This window comes from Python bivittatus, unplaced genomic scaffold (genome assembly GCF_059951505.1).
Source record: "Python bivittatus isolate LINGU-HERP-01145 unplaced genomic scaffold, Pbiv_v1 ctg000280_np1212, whole genome shotgun sequence".
Lineage (NCBI taxonomy): Eukaryota > Metazoa > Chordata > Lepidosauria > Squamata > Pythonidae > Python > Python bivittatus.
The window spans coordinates 1587307-1603619 of record NW_028277066.1 but is presented as its reverse complement, the minus strand read 5'-3'; the positions used below and the strand labels follow the sequence as shown (position 1 = coordinate 1603619).

General features: G+C 46.0%; 1 protein-coding gene across 2 annotated transcripts in view; it reads left to right on the top strand.

Moving 5' to 3' along the window:
* The first annotated feature begins 359 nt into the window (after positions 1-359).
* Positions 360-16313, top strand: part of CCDC60 (coiled-coil domain containing 60) — a 50631-nt gene continuing 34677 nt past the window's right edge. The window contains exon 1 of one of the 2 annotated variants that reach the window (XM_007434249.3): positions 360-6180. In XM_007434249.3, coding sequence (XP_007434311.1) covers positions 5896-6180 — 285 coding nt within the window. In that variant the 5' untranslated portion in view covers positions 360-5895. Of the gene's footprint in view, positions 6181-6666; positions 8997-16313 lie in introns of those variants that run through there. The other variant, XM_088143225.1, reaches the window with a different exon arrangement.

Below are 16313 nucleotides of genomic sequence, written 5' to 3'. Positions count from 1 at the left end.
CTTTAACTTCTTGATTAGCTGCATTTTAAAACTCCATTTGTTTTCCTCTTTCATCAGGAGAGACTAATTTGCATTGATAAAGAAAGTCTGCAATCTTTTGAAAATCAGTGCAAACTCGTGCCTGGAATCTCAAGGGCTTCTCAAGGAAAACTTTAGGGGGCAGGGGGGGCACTTACATTTACACACACACCAATGGGCAGGGGGTGGAGGGTTAAGCAATCATTATATATGGGCTAGATCAGTTTTTATCAACTTGCCAACTTCAAGACGGGTGGACTTCAACTCCCAGAATTCCCCAGCCAGCAAGAATTCTGGGAGTTGAAGTCCACCCGTCTTGAAGTTGGCAAGATTGAGAAATACTGAATTATTCTTTGGCTTGAGCAAAACCAATGAACAGGAAGTCCTCATTCATAATTATACCCAACCCTTCAACAGCCTTTCATTCCACATTCCTCAGTGTCCCCAAAGGTTAAAAATTCCAGTCTGGGAGCTAAGTTAATTCTCTGAAGAGGAAGAATTGCTAACCCGCCCTGGCATATTTCTTGTCTCTGTCTTTATTCTGGTGGCGACTCGGTTTGGTGTGGGGGTTCAAGGCACCAGGCTACAATCCAGGAGGCCAGGAGTTCTAGCCCTAGGTTAGGTGCAAAGCCAGCTAGATGACCTTGGGCCGGTCCCGTAATATTCGGAGGATCTCACATGCTTCAGGTCCCAGGGTGCAGGGGAGGGCAGCATTAAAGTTTGCCATGCTCCCATGCTTCTAGTGCAGTTTCCTCAACCTTGGCCACTGGAAGATGGATGGACTTCCACTCCCAGAATTCCCCAGCCTGGGAATTCTGGGAGCGGAAGTCCACATATCTTAAAGTAGCCAAGGTTGAGAAACACTGAACTAGAGTGGCAATGGAAGCACGGGGAGGGGAGGCTCCCCTTTATCCGTTGTGTTCAAGTAGAGTCTGGACAGCGGATGCTTTAATTTGGGCAGGGGTTAGACTTGATGACCTCCCCGGCCCCTTCCATCTCTATGAATGAATGGGAAGCAATAATACTGTAATAGCCAAGATATGAATATAAGAGCAGTAGAATAATAACCATAAGGTACTCTTTTAATGAACGATGATGACTTTATAATAATTGCATTCCCTCATGCCCTGAATGTAATATGTGCCCGTCCCCTTCTAATGGTTACTCGTGTTTGTTTATCATTTTAATAATTAAATGTTGTATTTTCAGGGTTGGCTCCCGGCGTATAATTAAATGTTGCCTCTTAAGGGTTGGCTGACTGCACATAACTGGGATTGCCCGTGTGGGTGTGCTCCGCGGTGGCGAGCGTGCATGGCAATCTTTGGCTTTTTGGAAGCGTGCGAGTCACGTCTCTGTTGTGTGTTGGCCGTTCGGTCTCCATGGCAGCTCAAGCGATGACGTGGGAAACCTTGCTGGGGAGCACCAGTGTTGCTCCGGGCTGTGGGCACAGGATTCTTAGAAGCCGAGGCGCCCGCTGCACGGCGTTCAGACTGCTATGTGATTCGGCTGGCGAGTGATTTCAGAAGCTTGCTGCCAGCGCGTCATCCTCGGCGGCTGCAAGCCCAGATCCAACCTTGCGTTGCCCTGCTGCCTTTCTGGCTCCGTAGGCGGATGGTTGGCTTGGCCGTTGTCGTGGCCGAAGGGCGGGACAAGGGTGGAAAATGCCGGCCTTTTCTTGCGCGGGTGGGCTGCGGACACAAGAGGACCCTCTTGTTCTGCCCCTCCCCTCTTAACAGGGAACAATACCAGGGAGATGATATTGGAGAAGATTTGCTGGCTTGCTTCAGAAAGAGAATCTGGGAAGATGTGCAGGAAGACTAAGGCTGTATTATAATATTAACAACATATCTATCTATCTATCTATCTATCTATCTATCTATCCATCCATCCATCCATCCATCCATCCATCCATCCATCCATCCATCCATCTATCTATCTAGGAGTAAGCAGCAGAGCATCCTAGTGAAGCTGAGACAGGGAGGTCCCATTGCACAATTTGTCTTCTAGCCCCCAGGTCAATTTCTCTGCTTCTGCAGCTCCCCCCTCCCACAATTTTGGAAAGTTAGAGGTGGAGAAACCCTCTATAGCAGTGTTGCTCAACTTTAGCCACGTTAAGATATGTGGACTTCCACTCCCAGAATTCCCAGGCTGGGGAATTCTGGGAGTTGAAGTCCATCCATCTTCCAGTGGCCAAGGTTGAGAAACACTGCACTAGAAGCATGGGAGCATGGCAAACATTAATGCTGCCCTCCCCTGCACCCTGGGACCTGAATTGCTAGCTAAGCATGTGAGATCCTCCGAATATTACGGGACCAGCCCAAGGTCACCTAGCTGGCTTTGCGCCTAGAATTTTACCCGCGATAGCAGAAGTAGAAAGGGACACGCGAAGTTGGGCTTGATAATGTCATGGCCAGTGTAATGATATGTGGGAAAGACCTTGGGAGACTGTGCCAAGAGACGCTGCCAAGGGAACAGTCAGATAAGAGGCGGCATAGCCTGCAGCTGGATAGCGGGAGGGGCAAGAGGCTCAGAAGGGGCCCTCCCTAGTTTTTTGGGCTGTAAAGGAGACGGCGGGTAGACTCAGATTTGCAAGATTGATGTCAGCCTTACGAGGTAGACCAGACAGGAAACACAACCAGATGAGTTAATTCTACTTTATTGTAAGGCTACATTAACAGAACCTTGCAAGTCTGAAAGTACATCTCTCCCTACTTCCCCTTTACAGCCCCAAAGGGGCTGTAGTTGAAGTCCACTGGGAGTTGAAGTCCACCTGTCTTAATGTTGCCAAGTTTGAGAAACACTGCCCTAGAACCTCTATGTAGGTTTCATATTTGAAAGCAAAATGACTTGCTGGGATTCTTGCATACCACTGCAACCTGATTCAGGATAAATCCTATTAACCCAAACTCAGAAAGAAATGTTTCTTGCTGGTTTTTCTTTTTTGCTTCTTTTTTCTTTTTCCGGCCCAGCCAGCCCTTCGAGGTAGGCCAGGTCAAAAAACAGCAGGGATCACAGGATTCCACTTGATGGTAGTCAAACAGAATCACAGAATCCTGAAAGCCTGAGTATATCTCTGCCTCATCTTCTACAAAACAAAATCAAGGCGAGGTTATTTTGAATTTCTTTCTCACGCTTTTCTCTTTTCCAGGACTGAATAATCTTTTCTCAAAGATCCCCCCCCCCCGCCCCCCATAGCTCACTTATGCCTTTCCTTAAAAGTCCTGATGATTGCTACGGAGAATGGACCAACCATGGCTTGCTTGCTCATTTATTCATTTATTTTTGCAATTTAGAGGCTGCCCAATTCCATAAGACTCTGGGCACCTTACAGCATTAAAAACAGTAAATACAGCACTATAATAATAAAAATAATAAGAAGTAAAGTTCTACAGAGGCTCTGCACTCACCCTAATCAAGGCTTCGGGAATAGCCAGGATTTCAGTGACTTCTTGACTATTATCAGGATGGGAGCCATATGGATTTTGGGGGGCTGCTGCTCCAGCCAGCAGGGTTAGTGCGATGTGTGAGCCCAATGTTAATGCACACATCTCAGAAGGAGACTGACTCCTGAATTAAATGCTAACAAGAAAATCTGCACCACTCTCTAAATCACAAACAGCAAATCATCTTTCAGCCTGCAGTGTGGTGTGTGATTAGTGGAAGGTTGGGGGTCTTCTGTGAACCCCAAAAATTGGGAAAAAGAAAAACCGCCAAGAGGAGCACGGATGAAGGAGAAGGGATGGAATCTGCTCACACAAGGACTAGTCTAGGCTAAAATGGGATTGTATCCGCATGCAATTATGATTATCGTTGTTGATCGCACAATCAGCCAGATGTTTAGAGTGGATCTGGCATTTTTATCCACCTATCGAGTCCTTCCCAAGGACCAGGGATAGGAAGATGTTGTTTGATGGTGTTAAAGGCATCGTCACAGGGTGTGAGCTGTTCCAAATAAAGCTGCCTTTTGTGATCGACTGATGGTGATTTTGTCAATGCCGATGGTCTTCCAGGGGTGCTCCAGATGTTTCCGGATTGCACCCAAGGCGCCTATTACTCTTGGCACTATTTTTGCTTTCTTTTGCCACATTGTCGCTCTATTTCTATTTGCAGGTCTCTGTATTTTGTGATTTTCTCCAGTTCTTTTTCTTCTCTTCTGCTGTCTCCAGGTATTCATTGCTGTTCACACAATCAGCCAGATGTTTACACTGCATTTGGCATTTTTTTCAATTACTGTTGTCATTGTTATCTGAGCATGGTATGTAAGCTGGGCCCTGGTATTACAACAGAGTGAATACAGCAATGGTCATTTGTTAACCTGGGTTAGCAAGCTGTGTGAACTCAGCCAGTCGCACAGAAACCCGTTTTGCGCAAACCCTGCATTGGATTTCCGGATGAGTTAGACCAGTGTTTTTCAAACACAGTAACTTTAAGATGTCTGGACTTCAACTCCCAGAATTCCCCAGCCAGGATGCTGGCTGAGGAATTCTGGGAGTTGCAGTTCACACTTCTCAAAGTTTGAAAAACCCTGTGTTAGATTTTTAACTCCACTTTAGAGGAGGAGGGTTAAAAATCCAGTCCAACAGGTGGGGAACAGGGAGGCCATCCCATTCATCTCTTTCCCCCTTTTCAATCAGACAAAATATAAAGGCCGCTGCAAAAAAACCCAAGAAGAGTCATCCGCCCATTTGTTCTTTTCATTCGTTCATCCGTTCGAAAAAGGGCAAACCGTCCGGGCGGAAGCAGCTTCATTGGGCACTACGGACAGCGCCAAGGGACATACCGGCCCGCGCGCTTGCCCGTGGTGGTTGCCAAGGGCAATAGGCGACGCCATCTTCTCCCTCTCTCTCCCCCGCCCTCCTTCCAAAGGCGGCTGGGCTGCGGGACGTTGGGAGGGTGCGGGATAAAGAGGAGGGGGGCTCCAAATTGGGTCGGTGGGGGGAGGCTGGAAAATGTCTGCCTTTTCTTTAATGGAAGCCCCCCCGGGGCTTGAGCTTAGCTGTAGCCTTTTAATGCTGAGGGGAAGTTAGAAAGAGAAGCAGGCGTTTATAAAGGGGAGGGGGCTGGGGAAAAAACGCCCCAGATCGGGGGAGGTTGCACTTGGATTGGCTTTGGAGTGAGGGGGAGCTCAGGGAGGAGGCCTCAGTACTTTGGGCTTTGTAATTTTCTAGAGAGGTCGGTAGGGACCTCTTAGGGACTAGTATCTTGAAAATAAAAATTGGGGAGTGGAGCAAAAGCCTTCAGGCCTACTGAGTAATCTTGAAAGCCAGGGATGGGGAAGACGGGTAGTGGGATAGCTGCAGGTTTTGCTGTGAAAACAGGCTTGGTAGGAAGGCAGAATACTCTTAGGGACTAGAAACTTGGTGGGAGGAAGGAGAAAGGAAGGAAGGGGAGGGAGGGAGAAAGAGACATAGGAGCATGGATGGAGCAGACTTGAAAGTAGTAGGGAAATTCAGAGGGCTGGATCCACGTTTAGGTCCAAACTGGGTTTAGATTCAGGCACTGGTCTCTCATCACGGCTTATTGGGAAGCCTGGGCCCCGTTTTAGTTTCTGGAGCTTTGCAGAGGCTGAGCCCCAGGCGGAAAAGGGCCGCTAAGCTTGCTTGGCCTTAAGGGCTGGCGGCTTTACTCCCCGGTGGAGGCCAGTCAGGAAACCCGGCTTGGATGCTGCCAACAGCCCGACATGCTGGGAGCCATCATGGCTTGCTTTGATGGGCAGGAAAACCCTGATCGCCCCAGACAGTGAATCCAAGGAGCATATTTGCTGGTGGGGCAGGTTTGTTAGACAGGCCTGGCTCAAGATAGATCAGTAGCCTATTTATTTATTCATTCCTTGGGTTTCTTATTGGAAGGCGCCCCGGGGCCACAGAGACAGGCAGGATGCCGCTGAACCCCAAAATCGATCCCCGCTACTTCGTGCTGATCCGGCCCTTGCCCATCCCTCCCCAGAAAGGTCTGAAGATCCAGGCTCGGAGCAAAACCGTCTACAATTGCTGGGAAGTCCCAAGAGAGCAAGTATTTCGAGAGAACTATAATCGGAGGGCCAAACAGCTCTCGCAACAGGGGTATTTTACCCCCTGCTGGAAACCCTACCAGGATTTCGGAGACCCCCTTTACCTCGACCCCAGGAAACTCACCCTCTACGGTCTGGGACAGCTACCTCCTGTAAGTGTGCACGCCTCTCATTAAATCCGTCAGAAGGATTTTTGCCTGCAGCCTCCCAAAGCCGCTAATAAAAAACAGCTGGGAAGTGTTTTCTAGGCTGGCGGCTTAGAAGACACCACACAAAAGGAAATGGGATTGGGAGGGAGAAGGAAAAAGACAAACCCAGGCATAGGTTTCTAGGCGGCCACTGGATGACTCTGCATCAGAGGGTCGGGCAGACCCAGAACATTGGCTGAATCGAGTAAACCGTAATTCAGGTAACAGTGGGAAAACACATTGTGCAAACACAGCTGTTGTAGAGAGGAAAACAGCTGGGGAGGAATATCTGAGGTGTTTTCTCCACTGCTTTCCCCCCACCCCACCCCAAATCTGTCTCCTGGATGCCCCATTCATCTAAATCAGTTTTGCTCAACCTTGGCAACTTTTAAGATGTGTGGACTTCAACTCCCAGAATTCCCCAGCCAGCCATGGCTGGTTGGGGAATTCTGGGAGTTGAAGTCCACACATCTTAAAGTTGCCAAGGTTGAGAAACGCTGATCTAAATGGTTAGAGACAAGTCTGGTCTTCTGGCCACTGAGCACAGGTAAGCTGCTTGAGATATTCCATTATTGAATATAACAAAGTTGATGTTGGCCACCAAAGTGATGCCAAGAGGAGACTTAGCATTTTTATTTCTTTTTTTTTTAAGGATTCCCTGGGGTTGCAACTCTCTTCCACCCCTGTCTCTTTCCCAGGCTTTCTCACATGCTCCACTCGGGCCCTTTTAACATTCATGGAGGAACTCTAACATGACCTGTTTTTAGGTTGAGAATCTGAACTCCTGTCTCCAGGGAGAGGCTCCATGTTAAGCAGGCAGCTCGGATTCATTGAAAACTGAGGCGCGCTGGTCCCCAGATAGACCTTCTCATTACCCGAGTATTTTGAGCCCTGCGCGAAAAGGTCTGTTCTGACTCCTTGGTGAGCAATTGCAGGGAAATATTAGTCTCTCTCTCTTTTTTTTTTAAATCTATTTGGAGAGTTAATTGCCATGACAAAATTCATCTGCATTACTCCTGAGCTGACTTGTTGGTTTTCCAAAGGCAAGAGCAGCAACTTCTCTTTTTTTCCCCTCTTTCCTTCTTCAGGTGCACACTTGGGTTGCTTCTGCCATTTTCTATGACTATTATAAAAATCCATTGGACAGTTTTGGGGGGCTTCTCTGTAAAGGTGTAATGAAATGATATTGCAGGAGGGGAGACATGGCAGTCTGATCACTCCTTTTCTGACTTACACATTTTATTCAAAGTCATAAGCTTCCCGAGCTGTAGCATGCTTCATCTGGTAGTCCTTTTCTGATTAACGCATTCTATGAAAAGGCATCACCTTTCGTGCGCTGCGGCCCGCTTCATCAGAGGCATGGAGTGGCTAAATGAATGTCGTTTAAACTTGGTGTAGTTTGATGTTCTACATCACTTTAGCCCCTCCATGCCTCTGATGAAGCGGGCCACAGCGCACGAAAGCTGGTGCCTTTTCATAGAATGTGTTAATCAGAAAAGGACTGCCAGACTCCTTCTGGTATCATGAAATGAGTAGCTGCATTGTCCACAAAGAAACAGAAGACAAAGGAGAACAAAAATAACATTATCATTACATCTGCCCCTGTAGTTAAAAGTTCTTAGGGCCTGTCATTGAGGATGCATGTAAAACTTTGGTTTAAAGCAGTGTTTCTCGAACTTGGCAACTTTAAGATGGGTAGACTTCAACTCCCAGAATTCCCCAGCCGGCATACTGGCTGGGGAATTCTGGGTGTTGAAGTCTACCCATCTTAAAGTTGCCAAGTTTGAGAAACACTGGTCTAAAGCACGCATAGACCGTATGCATCTGTGGAGCTCCACGGCCCTGTGATCATAGTGCTGAAATTCAGTGGCAAATGGCTGAATTTGGGCAGCAAATCTCTCTTCCTTTTTTGAAATTATGTACAGGAACCTGCTTCCAGGCACACACACAAGCCTTTTGCCTTAAAGCTCTCAAACCTCTGCCTTCTGTGAAAATGCTGGCCTGTTTTCTTTATTTCTTTAGAGGTAGGAATGGGGGAGTGGGATGCCTCTCGGACGCAAATGATTCCCTTTTAAAACTCCTACTCCCACCCCCCAGCCGGAAATTAGCCTGGAAAGAATTATTTGGAGGTGTTTTCCAGAGCTGAGCAGGTTTAAAGATAAGAATAGAAGCATCTCAACGTCTTGCAACTCTCATTCCTCTCCAGAAACCCCTGATTGAAAACACTGCCCCCCCAAAAAAAATCATTCCATTGAGTAATTTCTTGGGAGTTTGGGAGGCTGTGTTGAGTTCCCCCAGCTGCATATATGTTGTCATTCCTGCTCTAGAGCACCCCTCCTTCTCTGGCACTTTCTCAAGGAATTGAAATGACAGCATCCAGAAATCCTCACCAGCATCTCTGCTGGCTGGGTTTCTTTTAGCATCAACACATTGAAAGTCTGCAGGCTGGCGAAAGCTGATCCATACTCCCTTCCTGCTTCCTGAACATTAGCAGAGGCAGCATAAACCGAGCCTAAGGCCACATAAACTAAGACGTGAGCAGAAATCTCTCTGTTTCCCAGCCTTTTTACCTCCAAGGAGACTTTGGTAAAATGCTGTTTGACAGTGGGCAGGGAGCAAGCTGAAGTATATCATGGCAGCAGGGGAGATTGGACTGAAAGAGTCTCCCACTTCAACTCAGCAGGAGAGAGTTTGATATTGTGGGCTGTGCAGGGGTGACGATGAGAAGAACCAGGATCTAGGACACTTCAGCTGAGTGGAGTGATTCTGCCAGTTTTCAGGTAGGTTTTTCCAGCCCTACCTGAAGCGCTAGGATTGCACTCAAGATCCTCTGCACATATAATATGCACTGTGTCATTTAACCAGCTCTCCTCTGAGCCTTTCAGGGAATAACTGGGTGGAAGACATGAACAATTATTTATAGGTTTCCTGTCTTTCCTATTTCCCCCTCCTTGACAATTTTTCAAGAATGCCAGAGAAATGTCTCTTTTCCTATTCACAGTTATCCCCTGAAGAACCTTGGGATGGGCTGACTGAAAAGGTTCCCTATTTTCAATCCCAAATTCAAGATTTTTACAACGCAGAATAAAGAGTCCAGGTTTCATATCAGCCAGAGTCTCTCCTAGGTTCAGTTCCTTGTCGGTTCAGGGAAAATAAATATGGCTACTCACATCATTCTTGTGCTGATGGATGCAATAAGAATACAGGCATTGCACGCTGCTAGTGCCAAGGGACCACAGTGGTCTGTCTAAGCTAGTGTTATCTCCGCGCTGGATAAAAGTGCATTGCCGAGCTGGAAAGCATGATTAAAAATAAAACTATCAAGCCCCTATGTAAAACAGCTCGTAAGGCTGCTTCAGAAAAAGACTCTTCCATAGTGGGAATTATTGCAAAAAGAATCAGAAGCAGTTCTGCCCAGCACACCACCCCTCTGGGAACTGTGTGGGGCCCAAAGGCATTGTTAGAAGTAAAGATTATGCTTGAAGCTGATTGCACGGCTATGTAGCATACCAGCTGCTTGTGTATTTTAATTAAAAGCACTTATTTAAAAAACAGGTTGGGCAGAGTGGCTGGTAGGTATTAAAGGAGGGTTAAAGACAGGTCCTGAGCTGAAGTGGCCAACGGCTTGATAGCCAAAAGGCACGCTTCACTGTTTTGCAGGGCTGAAGGCTGAGAAGTGGGTCAGACAAGGTAGAAGGGGGAGTTTGAGGCTTTCCCTTCTTAAACAATTATGTGCCCATTTTTATTTTTATATGTATATATTTATATATCAAATTTGTCACTGCCCATCTCATTAAAAAACAACTCTGGGTGGTTTACAAAGCAGTTAAAATCAGCTAAAAATACAATATAAAATGATCCTGAATAAATAGAAAATAAATATAATCCAAGAATAGATGTTCAGTTGGCAGTAGTTTGCCGAACATCAGCCACCCCCTGGATTGGGTAAGATTCTTGTCACCTCTTGGGTAAGATCTTGGGTAAGATTCTTGTCAGCTCTGCAAGCTGGCAGAGCCAGGTCAAAGCCAGGCAGAGCTTTTTGGTCTAAAGCTATAGTTCTCTTGTGTTTTCTGCCCTCAAATGACAGGCCGTTACTTTTCAGAAGTCCCAGTCATCTGATGTGTAAAAAGAAAATTCAGCCACAGTTTGCCTACCCCTGCCCTGAGACCTGATTTGTTCAAACCATGGTTAGTTGAACTGGCTACAGTGGCTGAGTTCACACAGCCAATCAAACCCAACTAATCGAATTATGACAGAGCACGGTGTGAGCCTAGCCTGTGGGTATTAAGCCAATTTGATTTTCTAGTGTGAGGGTCTATAAAAGCTGCTTTTCAATGCCAACACACACTATATCCGAAAGAAAAATGCCCTTTTACTTGCAGAATTTTTATATTCCTATAGATTCCAGTTATCTGCCACCATGGCTCTCTTGGTATGTCCTTTGGACTACGCCAGTGTTTCCCAACCTCGGCAACTTTAAGGCATGTGGACTTCAACTCCCAGAATTCCCCAGCCAGCATGGGTGCACAGCTGGCTGTTGAATTCTGGGAGTTGAAGTCCACACGCCTTAAAGTTGCCAAGGATGAAACACTAGACTACACAATGGGACATGTTGGAGCTGAGGATTATTGAATTCTCCAGCAGATCAGGGCTCTTTCCGTTGTTCATAGCCCTTGAATTCAGCCACCTCTCGAACACGTGCGGTCATTTGCTCTCTCTACTTAAAAGGCTGCTGTCATCGGTGAGTGACACTCCAAAAATGGGTTGGAGAAAAGTAGCGCATTTTTGCACCGTCCTCAGGGTTGATTCTCCTGGATAGCTTTGCCCCTCATTGTCACGGAGCAGCGAGGCAAAGCCACGACCAGAACAATCCTCTGCGCGAAATGGGGAATTGGAGATGCGTACATCCATTTATTCGTTTTCCTTGCTGCTCCTGACTGCTCCCCAACATAATTGCCAAATAGCCTTTAGTTCAATTTTGAGACAGTGCCAGCAATTTTGCTTCATGAAGCAACTAACCAACCACTTCCCAAAACGTTGGGGGCTTGGAATATGTTTATAAGCTTTCATATTCTGCTGTTTTTCAAGGATGGAAACAAATGGAGAGGTTTAGTGAAGGTGTTGGTGCCAACTAGAGCTAGCTATGTTTCCTTTCCTTTTTTTTTTAATCTCATAACTCTAAATTTCTTCAGCTTCCTATTTCATACTCCTCTTCTGCACTCTGCACAACATTACATATTCCAAAAGGGTATAGCGGCCTTTGCTTCCTGCCTGCTTGGTAAACCCGCTAATTGAACCAGGGCAAAATGTCTTAAGGTCTGAAACACCAAGCTTGATTTGAGTAAGCTGACATCATTTTGATCTTCTGGGCCAGATTCCTATCTAGCTAAGAGAATATCAGATCTTATACTGGAGAGTCCCAAAGAAGAGGAACAGGTTTTAAATCTTTTACCAAGCTGTGAAGTCATGTCACCGATCTAGCGCAGCTATAAAATAATTAGTGCATTGTGGCTGTACTGATTGTATTTATGACAGGGGGGCCGCCTGTGACCTGAAGGCCCTCAGAGCCCCTCTGTCATGCTGAAATGTAAGGTACAGAACAGCCCTCAGCAGTTACGTCTGACCACCAGAAGACAGTCTACTGATTCAGAGAGGTCTATTGCTTCATTGTAAACCAAGGTTGGCCATAACTGATATTTAAGAATACCAGTTTCTGGATGCAGATGTCAGATGTCTGGAACGGTCCCTAGATTCCTCAACTTGATGTTGATCAATGTGCCTCTCAGCCAGGAAGGCCACTGGCTGGCCTCTCAGGGTAGGAGAGCCCATTTGGGGTTCTTAAGTGTCTTGCTTGAGAACCTTAAAATGTCTAAATGTCTTGCTTGACCTTCAAATTCTCAGTTGACTTTCTCCAGAGGATCCCAAGTCTGCTCATAATGTTCCAATACTCCGCTATCAAACCGTCGTCATTTTTGTGCAGCTTTTTAGCCTCCTAAGAAGAGTTCAGATGGATCTGACTAAAGGCTGCTCAGGTACTTTTAAGCAGCCCCCCAGCAGCATATTTTGGAGGAGTTTGGAAGGCATTCGGTGGATGCACGCTCTTGCTGCAGTGTGCAGAATTCAGTGTCCTCCTCTACACGATCTTCCTGGAAAGTCTCTTAGAGAACCAACAGGCGGTTGGTTCCAAACCTTCATGCATAGTTCACAGGGCTTTGAAAATAATTTGCAAGGGGTGTTTGGGCACGCATGGGAGTACTGCAAATGTTTTCCATGCAAAAATTCCCAGGTTCCATCCTGGTGTGGCCCAAAAGGATCCAGGAAAGATTCCTGAGATCTCAGGCAGTGTCAAGCGATGTAGCTGGGTGGGCCAGTAGGGTGAGCTGGTATCCAGCAGAATCGTCTACTTCATGTTATCCTTACAATATATTTATATTAAGGCTATTTCAAAGAGCCATAAAGACTGGCTTTTTGCCCAGGCCTTTGAGGAGGATGACTGATGTCCCTTTTTTCTCCTTCTTCTCCTTCTCCTCCTTCTCCTCCTCCTTCCTCTTCTTCTTCCTCTTCTTTTTTTTTTGTTCCCCTCCAGGTTTGTTTCCTTTGCCATTGTTGTTCTGTCTTGTGCTGCTTTTTGTTCAGTATTGATTTTTGTTCTTAAATGTTTTTAGCCATCGTAAGCCTCCCAGAATCGCTGGGGGTCAGGTGGCATGTAAATTTAATAAATCATTATGGTTGGTCGCACAGTCAGCCAGATGTTTAGACTGGATTGGGCATTTTTATCCGCCTATCGAGTCCTTCCCAAGGACCTGGGACAGGCAGATGTTGTTGGATGGTGTTAAAGGTATCGTCGCAGGATGTGAGCTGTTCCAAGTAAAGCTGCCTTTTGTGATTGATGGTGATTTTGTCAATGCCAATGGTCTTCCAGTGGTGCTCCAGATGTTTTGGGATTGCACCCAAGGTGCCTATAACTATCTTTGCTTTCTTTTGCCATAGTCGTACTTCTATTTGCAGGTCTTAGTATTTTGTGATTTTCTCCAGTTCTTTCTCCTCTCTTCTGCTGTCTCCAGGTATCGCAATGTCTCCTATCCAGACTTTTTGCCTATCATTAGTATCACAGTATTATTACAACCCTGTATGCATGGGGCGGATAAGTTGACTGCTTAGTGGTTTTTTAAAGCCACCCACGGAGATTCAGGGCTAAGGTGGGATTGAGATCCATCAAAGTTTTTGCTTCCTGGTCCCTCAAGTTCCTCCATCCCTCCTCATGCTGGACCTGGGTCTCTGGTTTCCTAGCAACCCAGGAGGAAGGATGCAATGCAGTGTCTTCTTGGGGCTGGGGGGGCAGGGGGGTCAGCCTTCTGAAAAGGCTTTGCCTGTCATTCTCTGCTCCGACGGGAATCAGATTTGCAAGAGTTCAAGAGGACCGGTTACCACAAGCAGTTGCCCTCCCGGTGAATTTTAAAAATGGTGTAATTCCTCCCCCCTCCCCTGTCTTCTGCGAGGTGAACTAAAAAACGATTCTGTCGAACGAAAAAAAAAGTGATTTAATGGCCATGTGACATGAAAGGCCCGGGACTAATGGACACAGCCTGGAAATCGAAGCTGAGTGAATGTTTCAGGCTTCCAGACTGCAATTATGATACAGGATCTGCCCGCAGCTGTCATTACAATCACAAAATGTCAGAAGCGATTAGTTCTCGCTCAGAAGGTCAAATAACAATGGCGAAGGCGCCTGCATGGGGAGAGCGAAGGCGCGCGGGTGGGCAAAGCGCGGAGCCGGCTCTGGGTTCCCAAGACGCTCGGGGCACTTTCCGCTTGAATCATAGAAGCATCACTCTTTGCCTAAGCTGGCCTAACTCCTTCCAGACTTTGTCGAATATCGAGAGATTTTAGTGCTCCTGCGCCAAATCTTGGGGTGAGACCTTTGCTGTTTTTAACTGACACTTTATTGGGGGGAGCCTACCCCTTGAAAACGTCATTGATCCTTGCTGCAGTGGTGGGCTTCATTTACAAATGTGCCAAGTGAGCAAATCCATTGCTCTCCCTTCTGATTTATCTGGAGAGATGTCCAAAACCCCTGTAGCCTCCCAGAATTCAAATCAGTCCTTGCTCTACTCTGCAATTTCTCCGTCCCACAATCTGCTTCTAATTTACTCTGACCTTTTTGAGATAGAAAGGTGTTGTTGTTGCTCAGTCGTTGAGTCGTGTCCGACTCTTCGTGACCCCATGAACCACATCACACCAGACCTTCCTGTCCTTCACTTACTCCCTGAGTTTGCTCAGTTTCATGCTCATTGCTTCAGTGATGCTCTAACCATCTCACCCTCTGCCGTCCTCTTCTCCTTTGGCCTTCCATCTTTCCCAGCATCGGGGTCTTCTCCAGAGTCCTCTCTTCGCGTTAGGTGGCCAAAGTATCTGAGCTTGAGCTTCAGTATCATTCCTTCCAATGAGCAGTCAGGGTTGATTTCCTTTAAGATTGACTGGTTTGACCTCCTAGCAGTCCAAGGGACTCTTAAGAGTCTTCTCCAGCACCACAGTTCAAAGGCATCAATTCTTCGGCGCTCAGCCTTCTTTATGGTCCAGCTCTCACAGCCATACATTACTACTGGGTTAGACGAGGGCTAAGAATCTCCAGGCTGAAGTTCAGCCTCAGCCATGGAAAGTCATGGATGACTTTGGGTTAAACCTTATCTCTCAGTCTACCTCACAGGGTTGTTGTGGGGGGATGGAGGAGGGTGTCTGTTGACTTCTCACTGACCTAGCTTTAATCATATGTTATCATGTGAGTTACTGTGCTTTCTCATTCTTCTTGAGCTTGTAAAATGGTCCCAGATGGAATCACTTTTCTTAATCTTAGAATTTTATTTGATGGATGGAAGGAATCCAGATTATATAATTTCCCAATTATAATCTTGATTTCTTTCCATTTCTGCTAGAAGATTACCTATCCTAAGAGATGATTTTAGGACATTATGTTTTATGAACATATAAAAATTGCCAGGAGTCCACATGGAATCGATAGTAGGCAGACAATTAAATATATACAATATTGACCCAAATTATAGGGAATACAGTGTATATAGTCCCTGACAGAGGCGTTATAAATGCGCAATAAGACAGGGTGTTAATTCTCACAGCCTGTACATTTTTCCAAATTGCAACATGAAGATTTAAACTTTAACCATCTCTGAATTACATAAAAAAGGCTATTCCATTTGTGTGAGTTGATAGGAATTTTGGGTGGAACTTTTAATATATTTTGGCATTTGAGGGGTGACCTTTGATGATTAAAAAGGGGTAACAAATAGAGTGTGTGTGTTTGTATGTGTGTATTCACTCATTCTTAATTGTTTATTCCTTAATTAAGCAAACTAACCTTTTGCCATCAGTCTTATACCCTGGAAGATACAAATGGAAAAGGATTGGAAGAGGAAAACATCAAACCTTGGCGTAACTTCAGGAAGTCCAACCGCTAGTCTGAACTTAATTAATTAATTAAAAGCTAATCTAAGCCACATGTTGCTTTTCTTCCTTTGTCTCTTCATGGCATTATCAGCTGATAGCTGGAGATTTGTGGTCCTATATTCTGCCCAACAGAACTTTCTTCTTATCTTTGTGTGTGTGTGTGTGTTTTAAGCATTGTGTTACTGGCCATCACCTGGCAACACAGTCAAAATATCTTTTCTTGGGGCCATTTCAGCCAAGCCACTCAATACCTTCCGTTTAATTTATCTTGTTAACTTCTGACTCCGACTTTATTGCCTATTGCTCCAACTCCTGGCGCCATGTTGAATTTGGCATCTGTTGCTTCTTTCATAAGAGATGTTGGCTGCCACAAAAGACTTAAAAATCCATCATTAATTGTCTCCTGGAGCTGGTTGAAAAAGCCTCTTCCACTTTTCATTGCAAAACCCTGCTGTCGCTGGTGTTTTGTTCTTGCTGTTGTTCTGGCTCCTTTTTTGCCCCCTTGCAAGTGGGCGTAAAGTGACTTGCATGATTGGGCTTATTTTTAGAGACATAAAAAAAAAAAAAAAATCGGGCGCTGCAGCCAGTGCATTTGTTTTTTGGAGGCTAGGCCAGCTGCTGTGCGAGGAACTGGT